Below are 18,447 nucleotides of genomic sequence, written 5' to 3'. Positions count from 1 at the left end.
AATCTACGCTTTAAAAAAGCACAACAATTGACGGTTTCCAACGCCTTCCCAGCCCAGGGTTTCATTTGAACACTCGATATATTTTGTAACGAGGTTAGAATGAATAGATATTTATGCATTAAGGGAGATATGAACATGATTTTTGAGGGGAAAAACATGCATATCTCCCGTGGTGCATACAATATTTTATTTTTTAGTGTCTATACTTAAAAGTTAAAACTTTCTTAAAAACCTTTTCCAGGTAAGAGTGCGTGAATATACAGGCTGATTCAGGTAGCCCGTTCATTATAAACTTTTTGATTTCCCAAAATCATATTAATATGAAAATTGGTAATTAACCGACTAGTCCAAGTTCAAATGAAATATTTTCAAAATGGCGGCACTTCCGGAAATACCAAAGATTTGGTCGCTTTTTGCGCTATCAACGAAATTTTTTCAATGTTTCATACGCCTACTGCAATTTTTTTAAATTGATAATCAAAAAATGTCGAAAACTTCATTTTTTTAAATGGCAACTACCATTTCTGATACTAGATATAAATGTAGAATTAAATTTTAAGGCCACTTTTATTAACATTATGTATGCTTATTTGCAGCCGTTTGGCGGTAATTTCAATTTTTTATAATCAATTGTTTTATTTGAATTTTTATTCAAAAATAGCATTGCAATAAATATTAGATAACAAAACAATAAAAAATAAGCAAATTAACAAAAAAATATTTTAATGTAGATGAATTTATTGTAAATATTTTTTTGTTAATTGCTTATTTTTTATTATTTCGTTGTTATTTACTGTTTATTGTATGTGATTTTTGAATAAAAATTTAAATAAAACAATTGTTTGATAAAAAAAAACAATATTTTACTCAAAAAATCGAAATTACGCTAAAACGGCTGGGACTAGGCATACACAATGTTAATATAAAAGTAGGCTTAGAATTAAATTTTACATTTATATCTAGTGTCACAAATGGTGGTTGCCATTTAAAAAAATAAAGTTTTTGACATTTTTTGATTAGCAATTTTGAAAAATTTCAGTAGGCGTATAAAACAATAAAAAAATTTCACTAATGGCGGAAAAGATCGGCCAGGTCTTTAGGAATTCAACAAAAAAAAATCTATTATTTATTTCAGATGGTTCAAGAGTTATAAATTTGTTAATGAAGCCCTGCAACCTAGCTTTTTTGCAAAAAAGATGACATAGGTCAAAAACGATCACAGATAAGTGTTGACAAAAAGACGCTCTAAACTCAAAATTTAACGTAGAATCGAAATGTGAAGTCAAAATGAGGCCTTTCCATTTAAAAAAATTAAGATGGCGTCGATTTCCGGTATTTCCGGAAGTGCCACCATTTTGAAAATATTTCATTTGAACTTGGAGTAATCGATTATAATCAACTACCAATTTTCATATTAATATGATTTGGGGAAATTAGAAAGTTTCTAATGAACGGGCTACGTGAATCAGCCTGTATGGTTATTATACAGTGTGGAATAAAATTATTTACATCTAGTTACCTTTGGAATTTTTGCACATGTAAATTTTCCTGTACCGCTCTACTTTTTTTTTGAAGTGCCGAACTATTAGTTCTGTCAATAAATGTCATCAATTGAATTGACAATTGTTACAATTTACTAAATTGAATTAACAAACGTTGGTGGCCACTTTCAACACTAGTTGTGACTTGCTTTTGTTAGCTCCTTTTTAATTTCAATCTCTATTTTGCATTCAAATCATCCCTTCGCAATAAATCGCATTTGGAATTTTGGAATATTTTGAGGTTAGGCTTTCTTTTTTTTTTGTAGAGCGGCATTTCGTATTTTTACAAGGATAATGCGAAGGTAACTAGATGTAAATCATTTTATTCCACACTGTAGTTTTGTTCTCATGAGTTTGTTGTATACAATGGGCAGGGTTGTTTTTCATAATGTGTGTATCTATGACAAAAAGAAACAATATCGTGTTACTAAAAATTAAATGTATTTTCTCCACGACCATGTAATAATTCTCCACGCTCAGAAAGTATGAATCAAAAACAATTTAATCTGAACAATTTTTGTTTATTTAAATTAAAACTTGTCAGAAAACAATTAGGACGCCGCATTGATATCAGATGCTGACAGTTTTGAAATCCATGGCAATCTATGTATTTCGTTGAACATTATTATGGAATATTCATTCAGTTACTTGTTATGGAATGAAAATGCATGCAAAACACATAAGAAGCAAGTGTTTCAGAATAAATATTCCAATCCCAGAGTGAAAAATTTTACTTTGTATTATTAAAAATGATTTCGGAATTATTACAATCACTAACGGTCGTGGAGAAAATATAATTACTTTTTGCTAAGAAATGCAAGAAAGGGCAAACCAAGACGAAAAATTATTGTCTTGTATTTATTTTACCGACCAATGTAGATATATTTACGTTAAGTAATGAGCCAACACTCGATATTTGTCTCAAGAAAATCCGCGAACAAATTTAACCACAAGAGCGCAGTATCCTCAGAAAATTAATGTTTGGGCTGGTATTTTTAGTAATCAAATAATGAGGCCATTTGAGATGGTTGGAAATTTAAATTCACAAATGAGTCGGCCCTGCAATTGAAGAAGTTGTACATGAAGATCAAGAGGTTTGGTTCCAGCAAAACGGCTGTCCTGCTGTCGCTGGATTGGTCGTGGTGGTACCATAAACTGGCCGGCCAGATCTCCTGATCTTACACCATGTGACTTCTTTTCGTGGGTCTGTTTTAAAAACAAAATTTATAAAACACGACACCCAAATATTGATTTTCTGAGGGAGGTCATCGTCGTGGACTTCAGAAATGTAAAAGAAAGGCAACTTAAGAATATGACAACCAGATTTTATCATCGGCTGGTTTATGGTTTAAACCAAAATGGAGAATTATTCCAATATTTATTATAACCTACTGATATTTTGTTATTATGTGTAAGAGAATTTTAAAAACGCAACAGAAAAACTACCTCTTTCACCCCAACCATGTGGCTCATAAATTATGTTCTGAAAGGTCCTTGACTCGGGGGTGATTTTTAAGAGTCCCACAGGCGAGACAGGGGCAGTGTAGGCTTGGCAGCTGGAACCGACGGGCTGTCCAAGGTACGAGTACGAGGGTGACGGCAGGTGAATAATTCTGGCCCGGAAATGGTGTAGTGAATTAGACTAGTGAGAGCCGGAATTAGAGATACAGTTACCAGGTGTGTTGGTAACTGGGTGATAGCAGGTTTGGGCAACCTGAGCTATAAATCAGTATCTTAATGCGTAAAACCTCGAGCAGATACCATGGTATGATTCCTGAGCACCGGATGTCTGGGTGGGGCACCTTTGGCTCATGACACGGCTGGGCCGTTGACCGGGCGCATCTTGTAGGAACGGCTGGTGGTGGCAACCAAATGCACCGATCATACATTGCGGATTATAAGGTTATGAGGTCATCCCGGTCCCCAGGTACTGAGGGGGCAGTGTAACGTATGGAAGGGAGCTATCGGAATGACTGAATGAGGTGGAGGTGAGTCCGATTGTAGATTATCGTACGACTGTACCTGAGATTGTCTAATTTAACCTATACCGATGAGTCTAATCGATTAATTGTCAAATATTGAGGGGATAACGCCCTTTGGCAAAAACCAAGTCTTACATATGTATTATTATTATCGTGAATAAAAATGTTTCTAATAACTTGGCCGTTTTACAAATGTTAAACTTTTAATGAAACAGGTACCAGAAATCATGCAAAAACTATTTTTTATGTTAAATCCGTATGGCCAGATTTGGTAGTTGACACCCGGTAGAATATAGCAGAATATAGCCTAAGGGAGTCCCTTTCGGCTCAGGGACGTGAGCATCACGGGTTCGATTCCGACCCAGGGCGAAATTTAAAAAAAGGCTATATTATATCTCGTGATTCGGAAGTCACGTTAGGCCATTGGTCCCGGTCTATTGAGTTGGTCATCATGCCCGTCATAAATTTGTAAACCAGTCCTAGACTGTGAAACAAATTTATAATGTTTATTTTTCCACTAAAAATATCTAGAGTTGTAACGACATTCATGCCTGCTTTTTCCGAAATATTGGAGAAATTATTGAATTTTGAAACATCAATGATTATTTAGAAAATTTTAATAATTTTTGCAATGTCTTACGGTTGTAGCGATGAATACTAATAATATAACAAGTGCCTATGATCGACAATATCTACGAGTGAAATCGAGCTGTAGATTCAGGGAATCCGTAGAAAGAGTTGAATTTGCTGCTCCGGTTCCATTAGTCACATCGTCGATGGGACGGGTTTATATTTGATGAGAGAATATATTCGCTTCTGTCGTGCACTTTTTTTCTACGACTGCGCAACTGGAGGTTAATAATCATTTGATAATAAATTTCATGTTTGAAATGAATTACTAAAATTACGTCTAAATAAAATGAAATAGGAACTGTGACTGGCCAATTAATTTATCAGTAGGGCCCGGATTTTAGGCAATTAAAAAGTCGGAAATAGGTGCCTAAAATAGTCCCTTAAACTACTGCAAATAGTCCCTTAAAAACTGAAAATAAGCCATACTAGGTCCTTAAAGTTGTGGTTAATTAAATTAAAAAATGTGTTTTTAAAGTTTTAAGTAGGTACACACAACAAGATATTTACTAATTATTTTTTATTAATTAATATACAATACTACAAGTTTGTTAGTTATTTACATTGTTACGTATTTACATTGCATACAAGATATTGCTCTAAATTTTCTACTTTAAAACATTGTCGGTTATCCACCAAAATGGACTTATATTTTGAAAAACTTCTTTCTACCTCGCAAGAGGTAATGGGCGCAAATTTGTAATAAATTTCTTCCATTTTGGTGTCATGTTCCGGCACATCTTCACCTCTAAAAATTCTTGCCAATTCTAGAAGAAATTTGTATCCAGGATTTTTTTCAGTAACATCTTCAAGTTTTTTTAATGCTACTGCTGCTACAGGGCCTGGAGATTTTTTTAGGGAGGTAAATACGTTTTCAACAATTTTGATTGAATCGGTTAAAGGTAACCCATTTTTTTCCAATTGAGTAATACTTTCGCAGATTATTTTAAAATTACTGCGAACATAAATTAATTGGTTTTTTATTCCGGGTTTCTTCATTATAGACTGTGCTTTTTGAATAGCAACAGCAGAACTTCCATCAAAGGACATGACAACCTGTGAGTAGTTAAAAACAGTTTAACAATCAATTAATTTGCTTATCTTTTATATACTTACTTCTTTAATGGAATCAAAGTGTTCGCTGTAAAACATAGCAGCCTGAAGCCATGTTCCCCATCGTGTTAAAATTGGCTGTGGAGGCAGTGGCATTTCTTTTAGTTTTTCTTTGTACATTTCAACTCTCAAAGGTGCCTTAACGAAAATTTTTTTCACGTTCGAAATTAAATTATCCACATCTTCATATTGATAGCGAATTTTTTCAGCCACTAGATTTAAAGCATGCGCTAAGCATGTGACATGCACAATTTTTGGATAAAACACCTTAAGGTGTCTACCAGATTTTATCATATATGGTGCTCCATCCGTTACAAACAAAAGAAACTTTTCAGCAACAACTCTGGTACTCCACAAGATTTCTACGCATAGAAATTTTAAATCAAAATAAATTTAAAAAAGTGAAAAACCCTTACCTAAAGATTGATTTACGAATCTAGCTATTGTCTCATGATTTGTTCTTTCTAATTGTTTAGACGCCAAAAGATAAGATTTTCCAGGTTCATCTTCTGAAAGTTTCCCAACCAGACAATTCGCCACATATCGCCCAAGTGCATCTGTTGTTTCGTCAACTGAAACCCATATGTTAAAAGGATCCAGCTCATTCCGAATGCGGTCAATAGTCTAAAAGTGAAAATAATTTTAAATTAAATATTAAAAGATAGTATGTTCATACATCTTTGTAGCATTTTGGTAAATAATTTTTCCGTAAAGTAGACTCATCCGGAATTTTTCTACCACAATATTTTGTCAGAAAATTCTGAAACGCAGGATTTTGTAGTTTGTGCCATGGTATATTGGCAGCTAAAAAGACGTTACAAAGTTCCATATTGAATGTACTATTTGCCGATTCCTCCAAGTTCTGTGTCAGCAACGTTTGCCGAAGCGGTGTCATAATGTTCTCTTTATGGATGGCCGTTTGCTCATGCTGTTGCAAGTGACATTTTTTTTCGCATATAAACTACAAAAAATAAAATTTTCAAATAAGTAAAAAATATAAAATGACATATTTTTAATTATGCTTAACTTACCAGTTTACCACAAGCTTTACAAAACATTTCTCGGGTTGATTTTATTTCATATAAATCTTTCTTGCTTGTCCACTGTAATATTTTTTCGCGTAAACTAATTTTTTGTTTCGGCATTATGTTCACTTTAAACAGGTTCACAAGAAACACGACCACTGCACGGAGATAAAGTAAACGAGAAATGACAAATTTGTAATGCTTATATTTACGTCTCCCACCAAATTTCAGAGGAGATGGTTAATTTTATATTTCTTAAATTTTTAGAAAATGACACCCTTAAGGTTCCTCTTATTGTTTCATTTCGGGATTTTAATTTTCGTTTTTATGGCAAGGACCATTTTATAAACGTTAAAGCTTCTAACAATACCTAAGTATCAGAAAACATTAGACCGCGTATACCTGCACCCCTTCGAACAGAGGCAAACAGATAAACTCTGTAATTTATGCCAGTCCAGTCTAATGGTTTGTGGTACTTAGGTATTGTCGGAGTATTTACCGCTGACATCATGGTCCCAACCGTAAAAGCGAAAAAGTAATTCCTGTATTGTACTGCACTTTGTACATTTCAGTAATTACATCTCCTTAAATTTTAAAATCATAAAGCATTGTAAATTTTATTGAGGTACCACTTTTACATTTTCAATACCGTAAACTTCCCAGAATTCGAAAATTGGGAAAAAACCGCAAAAATGAAATTGATTTTTGGTCATTTTAGGCATGTTCAGGCAGTTAAAAGGTAAAATAGGTATTTAAAGGGCATTTTAGGCCGAATAGGCAGAATCAAATATGGCTCTAATTACTCTAATTAAGCCAGAAATCATTTATAGACAAGTTTCATACATGTGCCTTAAAAAATAAAAATAGTCCATTTTGCCTAAAATCCGGGCCCTATTTATCAGCTTTGAAATCAAAAAGTTACTTGTATTTGTTGTCTTTATTTAAACTAAATCTTCGGATTACGTCATGCACGATATATATTGTTCTTTGAACTCAAACAATATTCATTTGACAGTAATAGCATCAAATTAATCGCATCGTATCTAAATGAGAGAAGACAGTTTATGATAGGTAGTAAATCAGAATTAATCGATTACTTTATTAGTCAAACATAATGCGTTCTTCGGCTAACTTTATTTTTAATGAAGGTACACAATGTACCTTTATCAACTACAAAAAAATTCTCCTCGTAAACGACATGTATCGTACGTTCATTTAAATGTATCCTCAAAGTTGGCGTTGACGACCTCAAACGACTCTCCAAGACCAAGTTTGAGAATAAATTTAAATGAACGCACAATACAATCCTCACTGTCACAACTCACTAATACAGCTTGCTACTAATGTTCTTAATATGTAACGAAATATTTATAAATGGTTTAAAGACAACTGACTCACAGTTAACAGTGCAAACACTCACTAAACAATTTTCTCTATGCATAAAATATCAAAAGTTTATCAGTCTCTTAAAGTACTGGAAATTACTTAACTACTTGGGAGACTCCTATTGATTACTTGTTGATCAAACTTACTCAAAAATAAAAACAAATTTTCTCAAGAAATAAAATTATAGAGTTATTTACCAACTTGCAGCAAGTGCCTCACCACAAAGAATTTAAGAAAACATGTAAACGAATTGCTTTAAGAGAACATCTTTTATATACTTAATAAACGAATTATTAAATAAACAATTATGCTTTTGTAAAAATTACACTGATATTATTATCATCACTAAAATGTTATTGCAATTGTAGTGGAAGTTCTGTTAAATTTGTGGCAGTTTAGTTAAATGTCGTCCGTCAGACACCTGATACTTAAAGGCCTCTCCTAAACACAAACTTGTTAAACTGGACTGGTTAAACTAAATATCTCCGACATACACTTAAAACTAGTGTAGCTCATGAGAAACGAAACCGAGTTTTTAGCAAGCCTTCCACTAGAGCATAATACGGATAAAGATAATAGCATATCTATTTGATATAAGAGCGTGTATTTCTCTCCCCTGGAGACCCATAAACACTTACTTGGTACCGACGATCGTCTGTACGTGTTTGTTGAAATAGGTTGGGTATCATCTCTACCAGACCATTACACGCTACGCGATTTCATAATACAACCAAATAGACACGTGGAAATTGCTTGGCGTGCTACCGCGATTAAGCTCATACATGCACGACAACCCGAGACGACATTTCGGCGGAATCCATAAATAATAGCGGAAATTGAAGACGTTCTATCTTTTTTGAACGGGGAAACCGTCCTAGACACTTCGTTAGAGATATGATCTGCGTCACCTGAATCAGGTGCACCAGAATAGATGGTGTAGGCAATTTTTTGGCAAAGCTTTCACTACACATTATCATTTAAAACATGTAGCACTAAGTTCCAATTTTTTTTACCTTAGTGACGATACAATTTCCAGGCTTGTCACTTAATCTAAATTAATGAAGAATTTCATTTGATGTGATCTAAGTAAGTAAAAAATTAATTTGTAGAATTCTTTGATTAACAAAGTTTAAAAAACTTCTGTTTTCTGAAGCTGTAAATACCAAATGACAAATTAAATTTATTATCAAAGTTGTTAATAGTTGTTTAGAGCAAGTTATATTTTCAAAGCATATTTGACATTGTGTAATGAAATAAAAACTTTACTGCAGAGTAAAAACACAAACAACGCAAAAAGTGAGGTTAGATTTAAACAGCTGTAATCCCTGGTGCATTCACAATCGACTCTTCAACTCCAACTTTGAGGAGAAATTTAAACGAACAATTTGAGATATGTCGTTAGCCTTAAAAACAGACCAAACTAAAATGATAGATTCTTCTGTTTTACATTACCGCTGTGGTATCTAGTCTTACTAATCTATATGAGTCAACTAAGTGGATGCCAAGGAATCAACGTAATTCAAAGAGAACTATCGAAATGTCATTTTCACCATTTTTATTGTATTCCTTTGATACTAATTAAATATTCCATTATCTAAATATTCTAGAAGGAGGATCGCGAAGAACCTATTGAAAACTAATCTAGATTTACTTATTATTTAAAATTTAGATTTGTTGTCGCCAATTTTTTACAATTTCTCCTCATCTTTCAATTATATTAAGCAGTGAACTGGAAGTCGTGATCGCCTCCCTGAAAAATAAAAATATTATTATTGACAAGTTACCAATCAGATTTCAGTAATAAAGTTTCTTTTGTTAAGTTTGTACTTACAATAGGTAAGATTTTGTAAAGAATGTTGCAGAGATCTGACCCAGATTTCTCTTCATGATTGATATTACATTAAATGTAGTTAGCTTGTCAGTATATGATATGCTTCTGTACATCAATTAGAAACAAAAATTTCTTCAAAGAAGACTTAACATTCAAGATCTAACATGATCCATAATTATAGTGGCGGAGCTAACATAAATGGTTAAGAAAATTGTCTGCAAATTGTACAACTAAAGGGTTGAGAGGTTGAGCGATGAACACGAACTAGACTAGTTTCCTGCCGAATATTGGCTCAAGTTTCATATTCCTATTACAGTACAGAGTTTTAAATATGCAAGAGAGATTTTTTTTCTATTTCTGAATTTGCAACATCAGTACATCACTCTTCCGCCTCGTAGAAATAAACTAGTAAAATACATTTTCCTCTAAAGTTATGTTAATATAATGTTCATTATATTGATATTACTCAAACATGTTTTTACATCAAAGTTAGGCAACTACAGGGTCTATCAGAACTGGCGGACCAAAATAATACGGTGAACTCATCATCTTCTGGGAATAATAGGAAAAATGTTTAAAAAAATCAATTTTATATCTACACGCGATTGGTCAATTAAAAACGTTCTTATTTTAAAATCCAATGAGGATGGATTTAAAAAAATATTTTTCCAATTATTCCCCGAAGATGATAATTTCACCGTATTATTTTGGTCCGCCAGTTCTGAGAGACCCTGTATATGTGATATACTGATACATTTTACAACTTCTTTTGGTCAGCAATGATGTGACAACACATGGCGACTTCTTACTTGCTTCTAAATTATATTCTATTCCCTGTGATGTTCTAATTTGTTAAAACTTTTAGGTTTTGAAAAGTCAGGCTAAAAAAAAATGAAGGAAAAACAGTTGACAATTAGTTGTCAAAAATGCTCTCAATTCTCTCAAAAAGAAAATGTTCGAAGCACATGTGGCAAAACTTTTTAATTCAGTTGATGAAGTTTCATCGCAATCTCTACCGAAGTGTGATCTACTGATCTGGTTCGTGATTTCTTCGTCACTCATGGTCTCTTTTCGCAACTTTTTCTGTCAAGTTTATCCCCAAAATTTCCAAATACACTTCCGTCAAGATCTGAATTCTTGACATAATCAATAGTTGTGATTCCTTTGAAATCCTAAAAGACTGTCACCGTGACCTTTCTATGGGATGGAACCGTTTTCTTCCTTTTTGGGAAGAGAATATCTTTCTTTTTGGTACGTAGTAACACACACGTTTAAACAGTAATGATAAATATTTTCAAAATATGTAATACATATTGTGGATTTTGAATTGCACCTTAGATTTCGAACAAGTAGCGACAAACAAAGTAGTTGATTTTAATTTCTGTTATTACTCCCTTTTTAACATAGTATTTTATAACTGTCAGATGTTGCAGATCATTTATTCTCATCAAAATGCTTGATCAGTAAAATTTAACAGACTGTTGTTAAACAACTATACAGAGTACAATCTTCAATTTTTTCTGTATCCCTACTAAAGATAGCAATTTTAAAATTCAGGATAAATTGAAGTGATTGAAACGTCACGTGCAGGTCACGCCACGAATTTCTCATTCTCCCTTCGCATTTATCTTTCGACTGTGAGATACACGTGTGTCTCCGTCGTCTCCAAACAGTCCAACTGTCGTGAAATTGGCCACCATTTTGCAATGCACGGAAGAATTAATAATTATCGCTCGCCCAACAACTTTGAAATTGTAAATTACGTGGCAATTTTAAAGTCAAATCGTTTGGCGTTCGATATTTCCGGACGACACGAAAGTGGAGATTAAACGAAGATTTACCTCTAGCTGCGCTTTGGAATTGTCTCAATAATTGAAGTTTCCACAGTTTCCAAGCTATTAAGACTGCAAACTTCAACAGCAGGCAAAGATAAACAACAAAAAAACCCACATAACCTCATAATGCAAAAGTTTTGGCGCGATTTCATACCGAAGTAAGGAGGCGTACCGCCCCACCTCCCCTGATTTATATTTATTCTAGTTTTAATGGCAAAACTCTTAGGCCGACTTCCAAAAACTTCATGAGAAAACAAAGCCGACACCGGCCGCGTTATTCTTTTTTACGAGTTCCTTAGCTGGGGGTAAATAAATGCGCGCCGTGTATTACGTCGGGAAAAATGTTTACGTTTGGTTGGGCGAAAAAATTCGCTTCCTCGCAGATTTAGCTGATTTGCCAGGTGGAGATACTGTCAATCCCGAAAATTGAATTTCATTCTCGAGCAAAAATCTTTAAGAGATTTTATAAAGTGTTGAACTTGAAATATAATCCCTCAAACTGTCTCGGCGTTATTCATCAAGTTGTCGCCTGCAAATTTGCATGCAAAACAAACGATAAAATTGCAAATTTTTAGCATAAATTTAATATTTAGAAATATTTAAACTGTTAAAGTGTTTGTTGACTTTTGCATAAGATTATTTTATTCGACGACGAAGTTTGCTTTAAGAAGTTTCACTTGACGGGGCTGCAAGTTTGACGCTTCAAACTATTAATTGTGACTTTATCTCCCTGGTGGTCGATATAAATTTCTTACACCAACGAGCACCGAATGAACCCTTTAGGGCTGAAATGTCAAGATAATAAAAGAAAACAAATAAAACTGCCCAGGACCACTTATCTGATTGGAATTTATCGGCGGTTTATAGCCGGAATCTTACTTACAAATGGTATGATTTTAATAAAAACAGCGATTTAGACGTTTTTAAGGCTTTTTTTATTAGTTCTCTATTCCGTTACAAAGATCTTGGAAATAAACAATTTCTTCTGTCGTTTTGATTTATTTTAGTAGATTCTGTATCATCCGTCAACACAACAAACTTTCATAGAATTTGATTTAACAATATGTATATCGGGTGTTCATTTAAATTTACCTATCCTCAAAGTAGGCGTTAAAGAGTAGATTGTGAACGCACCACACGAGTAGCAGATCAGGGATAAACTAAATCTAACCTCACTTTTTGCGTTGTTTGTGTTTTTACTCTGCAGACTGACGAGTGGTGCGTTCACAATCGACTCTTCAACGCCAACTTTGAGGACAAATATATACATAATTATAACTGTGTCGAATAAAATGAACACGATATACGAGTAACTATTTTAACAATAATATTCTTTATAACGAAAATTGCATCTAGATCTTGTGCAATAAAACTAATGTAGTAAATGTATACTCTAATTTTATTGGTTTTTAGTGGAGATGTAAATACGCTTCCATTATCACATTTATAGATGATTTCAGTTGATGGTATTACAGTGACGTTAATTAGCACTTATTTATCGTAGAATGTATTTTGCTTTCATTAGGACACCAGGTATGCGCTTCGAGATTCCTCCTGAAAATTATGAACAATCCGACTGAAACAAATCTCGATTTTTCAACAAAAAGACGCTGCTCCTGTCCTCATTCAAGATTTTGCATAAATTCTGGACATTCTTTTAACTACACACTCGGTTCCCGAGCCCGGAATTCTTGTGTTGGTATTTCATTTCACGTTATAGATGCGGCAAAAGAAATAACCCTATTGTTGCCTTGGAATGTACAACACATGTCTCATCTTCCCTTTACGTCTTTCTCTAGTCCTCTAACCTCACAGTGATTAAATCCGTTTTCACGATATGACTTCACCCTTTCTGCACAAACCAACCCTTCGGGCAAAAAATGATTAGTAAAAAACCCCGTCGTATACAAAGCGAAGGGAGCATTCAACGTTTCATGAATTGTAAAACATAATGTGGATTCCCGACTAGTTTTAATTGTGTATAATTACATGGAAATAGGTGAGTTTTGCTAACGAATTTTCTAAAAGCAATATATGTGGCGTGAGTTTGCAGTTTTGCTTGTCGGAATTGAAAATAGCGTCTCTAGTTGCAAGTAGTTTCGTCCTGCATACACTAAACCATATCACGAACCAATTTTAAGTGAAAACTCGTTACCACTTCATTAAGTTGGAGCTTTCGCTTCTCTTAAAGTCTTTTGTTGTGTCGGAGGCCAAATACCGAGCGTGAGTTGTAATTCTGACGGTCTTTTCATCGAGCTCACGTCGCGTTCTGAAGAAAGCGCAGTTCTGAGTTCATATGCGGCAGAATTTCACTCTATTTCCGGTTAGTTCCACAATGCCGCAAGCTGGGGATGATTCTGGGGCGCTACATGCCGTATACGCAGTCGCTTTTACCCTACGTATTGTTTGAAAAATGGAATTTTGCCGAAAGAGATTTTCAGAAGCGCTCACAACTGACACATATTTTTTAACAGAAGGAGAAAACGGAATTAAAACTTTAACACTTCGCTTTCACAATAAAAGACAATAAACAAGTGAAACGTTTAGTTTTGTTTATATCTTGACCTAAAGAATCCTGGAGTTTTATTTGAGTGAAGGAATGCACTGAATTGAAATTTTTATTGACGTATTTTACGTATCTAGATATTTAAAGATTATGATGTATTTTATGGTACTTATGGTGAAAAATTACTTAAAATATTTCATTTAATCCTTCCAACGGCCTCTCGTAGAACCTGAATTAAACTACAAATATGTACAAACACCACAGCATAGAAACAATTGCTTATTCTTTTTGATGAAGTTTTGTTTTTCTCTGCACAAAACATTCTCCTACAAAAAAATGAGAAACCCCAAACTCGTGAAGCGTTATAATGTCTTTATATGCAATACATATTTTTCTTGTTATCGAAGTTCCTTTTGGCACATTCGAAACATCTTTTCAAGATTCAGAATTTTAGAAGATTCAGATTCAGGAATATTTTCGTCCGTTAGGATATTGAAAGACTTTATGGTAGTGACAAATTGTGTATAAATGGAATATTGGAATATAAAATATTCGTAGGCTAGTCCATGGCACTGGAAATCATAAATATTTTTTTTTAAACGTGCAAATGTCAAGAGACAGCAAATGAAACTGAACGAACTATGTAGAAAAAGTGTCGCCCTGAGATAAATACATAAATGGGTAGTAGACGAATATACAAGTTTATAAATAACTGATATTCGTTAGAAAAATATTGTTTTCCAAGTAGTCAAACAATGAAGAAAAATACAATTTTTTTTTTCGTGAAAAATACCGAGTACTGTGTTTATTTATTAAATGTCTACATCAAAAATTAAAAGAAGTTTATTAAAAAAAAATAAATCGTTTGTACAAATATTTGCTAACTTTTATATTACTTCGTGTTTAAGATGTTTAAATAAACAAATTATATGAACGGGGAAGAATTCGAGCTTGAAAAACCCCGTTCCGGAAATTAATTAAAGTCATCTCGAAACAAAATATTAGTGATGTGAGTTGATTATGATAATAAATATTTGCTTAACCATAATTAATTGAATCTCCTCAAGACGAAAGAATACGAGATTAATTAAAGTCGACAAACATTACTTTCTGTTTGTGGAAAGCACAGACAGGAAATTTCAGAACTTCCATCTTGGTGTAAAATATTTTATCGAAAACGTAATCATTATTCACTTAGAAGATAAAAGTAACAAAGGCTGGCAAAGCTCTATTTTAATTAAAACCGCATCGCGACGTCAAACAGGTTTTTTCAGTTATTCAATAAATTTCATAGGTCAATAAAAAATGGTATTGCTTAAAGCGCGCTTTTTGAGGGATTATGGATTAATGATATTTTTTATACACTACCGATGAAGCTATCTGTGCGCTTTTTGCGAATTCAATTTTAAAAGAGAGAGAACCGGCTCGTGCGAATGGAGAGGAATAAAAGCCAATGTTAACCCAGCTGGTTTTTCTCACGAGCAATGCTAATGTTTTCGCAACCCCTTTAGCGATATTTTAAGCTTTACTGGATAATATTAAAAGTTTATTTAACATTTATATTCTTCTAAAGTAGCTTTTAACACCTGATTTAAGCCGATTTGATTGTTCTCGGACCTGACTATTAATTTTTAAATTTCAAAAATCGAGCCTACGGCAAACCCTCATTTTTCTTTGTCTCATGAATAAATAAGTACCAATAGAATTAAAGGTTTCAGTGGAGGGTTATGTGAATCTAGAAAAATAAAAAATAAATTATCCCAACTCTAATGTATTGGATTTACAGAAATTCTTAAAACACTTAATAAATTTAAATGTTTTTATAGTTATTTGTATATCGAGGCCGCGAAATTATTCTTTAACGTGCTGAGAGAAAAATTGTCGCCGAGGTCGCTTGCGGTCGAGGCAGACAATTTCGAGGATGTTAAAGAATTCTTCATCATTTTTATCTATACCTTAAAATGGGCGGAAAAATTATGAATTGTTTGTTTCTGCACTATTTTTAACAATTTATCGGTGCAGTAGCAAAGTCGTAAAACAATAATAACAAAAAAAGAAAAATACTTTTGGTACGTTTGTATTACCAAATTAGTTTCTCAGTTGGGAACTTTTTTACCACCAACTTAACGTGCGCTTAGTGGTACGTGATTGGTTAGGAATGAGATGTAAGTTCTAATCTGTAAATCTTGCTGAACTTTACCGACGTCGGCATGAGTTAACATCCTATAGCCCGCATTATGAATGTATATGAAAAAATTCTACACCTGAAGTTTTGCGGATACGGTAAGTTAACACTTACATCCGTTATAAACCAGCCGCAACGCTTAAGGCTTGCTACAAAAAAAAAAGAATAACTGGAAACAGTGTTGTTCAATTACGTCTTTTTTAAATAATGTAATAATGAAGTTCATTTTTAACTGTTTAAAAAAATTTTAACCCTTCGTTTAATTAAAAAAACAACTAAATATGTAAACAAAACAAAAGCCAAAATTGTCTCTTTGGTTACATGAATATTTCAATAAAACGTTCGCTTTAAAATTTTTAATGGAGCTATGGGTTTCGTCCTTCTCATGAAATGGTTCCTTTACTTGGTTGGAGAAAAAATAGTATGTTTAATTCGAATTAAAACTGAGTTTTTGTGACTTGTAATTATTGCAGTAGCCTGGCTATGCTATGCAAACAAATTGCCCGTCAAAAAAAGTACCACTTTTAATCCTAATAACATAATCTACTATTATGGACGTTTCCTTGAAAGTATCACAATAACTTTGAATACCGGGTGACTTGTAATGATTGAAATTGTTTTTGTAAAGTTGGCAACACATTTAAGATTTTATCTTGGTACATTTGACTGTCAAATTCAAATATAACAGTTCAAAAGTCAAAATAAATCATTGCACATCTAGAATCTTAGGGCCCGATTTCAAGTCATGGTAGTAAATAGGTGGTGCAGCGTAAATGTGTAGCTATCTTTGTCCTACACATTAATTATTACTAGGGCCCGGATTTTAGGCAATTAAAAAGTCGGAAATAGGTGCCTAAAATAGTCCCTTAAACTACTGCAAATAGTCCCTTAAAAACTGAAAATAAGCCATACTAGGTCCTTAAAGTTGTGGTTAATTAAATTAAAAAATGTGTTTTTAAAGTTTTAAGTAGGTACACACAACAAGATATTTACTAATTATTTTTTATTAATTAATATACAATACTACAAGTTTGTTAGTTATTTACATTGCATACAAGATATTGCTCTAAATTTTCTACTTTAAAACATTGTCGGTTATCCACCAAAATGGACTTATATTTTGAAAAACTTCTTTCTACCTCGCAAGAGGTAATGGGCGCAAATTTGTAATAAATTTCTTCCATTTTGGTGTCATGTTCCGGCACATCTTCACCTCTAAAAATTCTTGCCAATTCTAGAAGAAATTTGTATCCAGGATTTTTTTCAGTAACATCTTCAAGTTTTTTTAATGCTACTGCTGCTACAGGGCCTGGAGATTTTTTTAGGGAGGTAAATACGTTTTCAACAATTTTGATTGAATCGGTTAAAGGTAACCCATTTTTTTCCAATTGAGTAATACTTTCGCAGATTATTTTAAAATTACTGCGAACATAAATTAATTGGTTTTTTATTCCGGGTTTCTTCATTATAGACTGTGCTTTTTGAATAGCAACAGCAGAACTTCCATCAAAGGACATGACAACCTGTGAGTAGTTAAAAACAGTTTAACAATCAATTAATTTGCTTATCTTTTATATACTTACTTCTTTAATGGAATCAAAGTGTTCGCTGTAAAACATAGCAGCCTGAAGCCATGTTCCCCATCGTGTTAAAATTGGCTGTGGAGGCAGTGGCATTTCTTTTAGTTTTTCTTTGTACATTTCAACTCTCAAAGGTGCCTTAACGAAAATTTTTTTCACGTTCGAAATTAAATTATCCACATCTTCATATTGATAGCGAATTTTTTCAGCCACTAGATTTAAAGCATGCGCTAAGCATGTGACATGCACAATTTTTGGATAAAACACCTTAAGGTGTCTACCAGATTTTATCATATATGGTGCTCCATCCGTTACAAACAAAAGAAACTTTTCAGCAACAACTCTGGTACTCCACAAGATTTCTACGCATAGAAATTTTAAATCAAAATAAATTTAAAAAAGTGAAAAACCCTTACCTAAAGATTGATTTACGAATCTAGCTATTGTCTCATGATTTGTTCTTTCTAATTGTTTAGACGCCAAAAGATAAGATTTTCCAGGTTCATCTTCTGAAAGTTTCCCAACCAGACAATTCGCCACATATCGCCCAAGTGCATCTGTTGTTTCGTCAACTGAAACCCATATGTTAAAAGGATCCAGCTCATTCCGAATGCGGTCAATAGTCTAAAAGTGAAAATAATTTTAAATTAAATATTAAAAGATAGTATGTTCATATCTCTTTGTAGCATTTTGGTAAATAATTTTTCCGTAAAGTAGACTCATCCGGAATTTTTCTACCACAATATTTTGTCAGAAAATTCTGAAACGCAGGATTTTGTAGTTTGTGCCATGGTATATTGGCAGCTAAAAAGACGTTACAAAGTTCCATATTG

General features: G+C 33.3%; 2 protein-coding genes and 1 long non-coding RNA gene across 3 annotated transcripts in view; 1 reads left to right on the top strand and 2 right to left on the bottom strand.

Moving 5' to 3' along the window:
- Positions 1-18,447, top strand: part of LOC138122789 (neural cell adhesion molecule 2-like) — a 233,298-nt gene that overhangs the window by 13,135 nt on the left and 201,716 nt on the right. The window lies entirely within an intron of this gene.
- LOC138124442 (uncharacterized) lies at positions 4,492-7,193 on the bottom strand. Its single transcript, XM_069039487.1, has 5 exons — positions 6,298-7,193; positions 5,943-6,227; positions 5,683-5,890; positions 5,270-5,628; positions 4,492-5,209 (listed from the first exon to the last, which is right to left on the bottom strand). Exons 1-5 carry the CDS (start codon positions 6,409-6,411, stop codon positions 4,721-4,723), a joined length of 1,455 nt encoding a protein of 484 aa, XP_068895588.1. The 5' UTR covers positions 6,412-7,193; the 3' UTR covers positions 4,492-4,720.
- Positions 17,079-18,266, bottom strand: LOC138124181 (uncharacterized). Its single transcript, XR_011157043.1, has 3 exons — positions 18,031-18,266; positions 17,618-17,976; positions 17,079-17,557 (listed from the first exon to the last, which is right to left on the bottom strand). It is a non-coding gene; the product is annotated as an uncharacterized lncRNA (long non-coding RNA).

Source organism: Tenebrio molitor, chromosome 2 (genome assembly GCF_963966145.1).
Source record: "Tenebrio molitor chromosome 2, icTenMoli1.1, whole genome shotgun sequence".
Classification (NCBI taxonomy): Eukaryota; Metazoa; Arthropoda; class Insecta; order Coleoptera; family Tenebrionidae; genus Tenebrio; species Tenebrio molitor.
The sequence above is the reverse complement of the archived record's forward strand: the minus strand, read 5'-3'. Positions and strand labels throughout refer to the sequence as shown.

Bases quoted from the DNA above. Each gene is read 5' to 3' on its own strand.
- LOC138124442 (XM_069039487.1), bottom strand. From the start codon at position 6,411: ATGCCGAAACAAAAAATTAGTTTACGCGAAAAAATATTACAGTGGACA. The intron at 6,228-6,297 runs GTAAGTTAAGCA...TATTTTTTGTAG, and splicing joins GTAAAGCTTGTGGTAAACTG to TTTATATGCGAAAAAAAATG. The intron at 5,629-5,682 runs GTAAGGGTTTTT...TTCTATGCGTAG, and splicing joins ATTCGTAAATCAATCTTTAG to AAATCTTGTGGAGTACCAGA.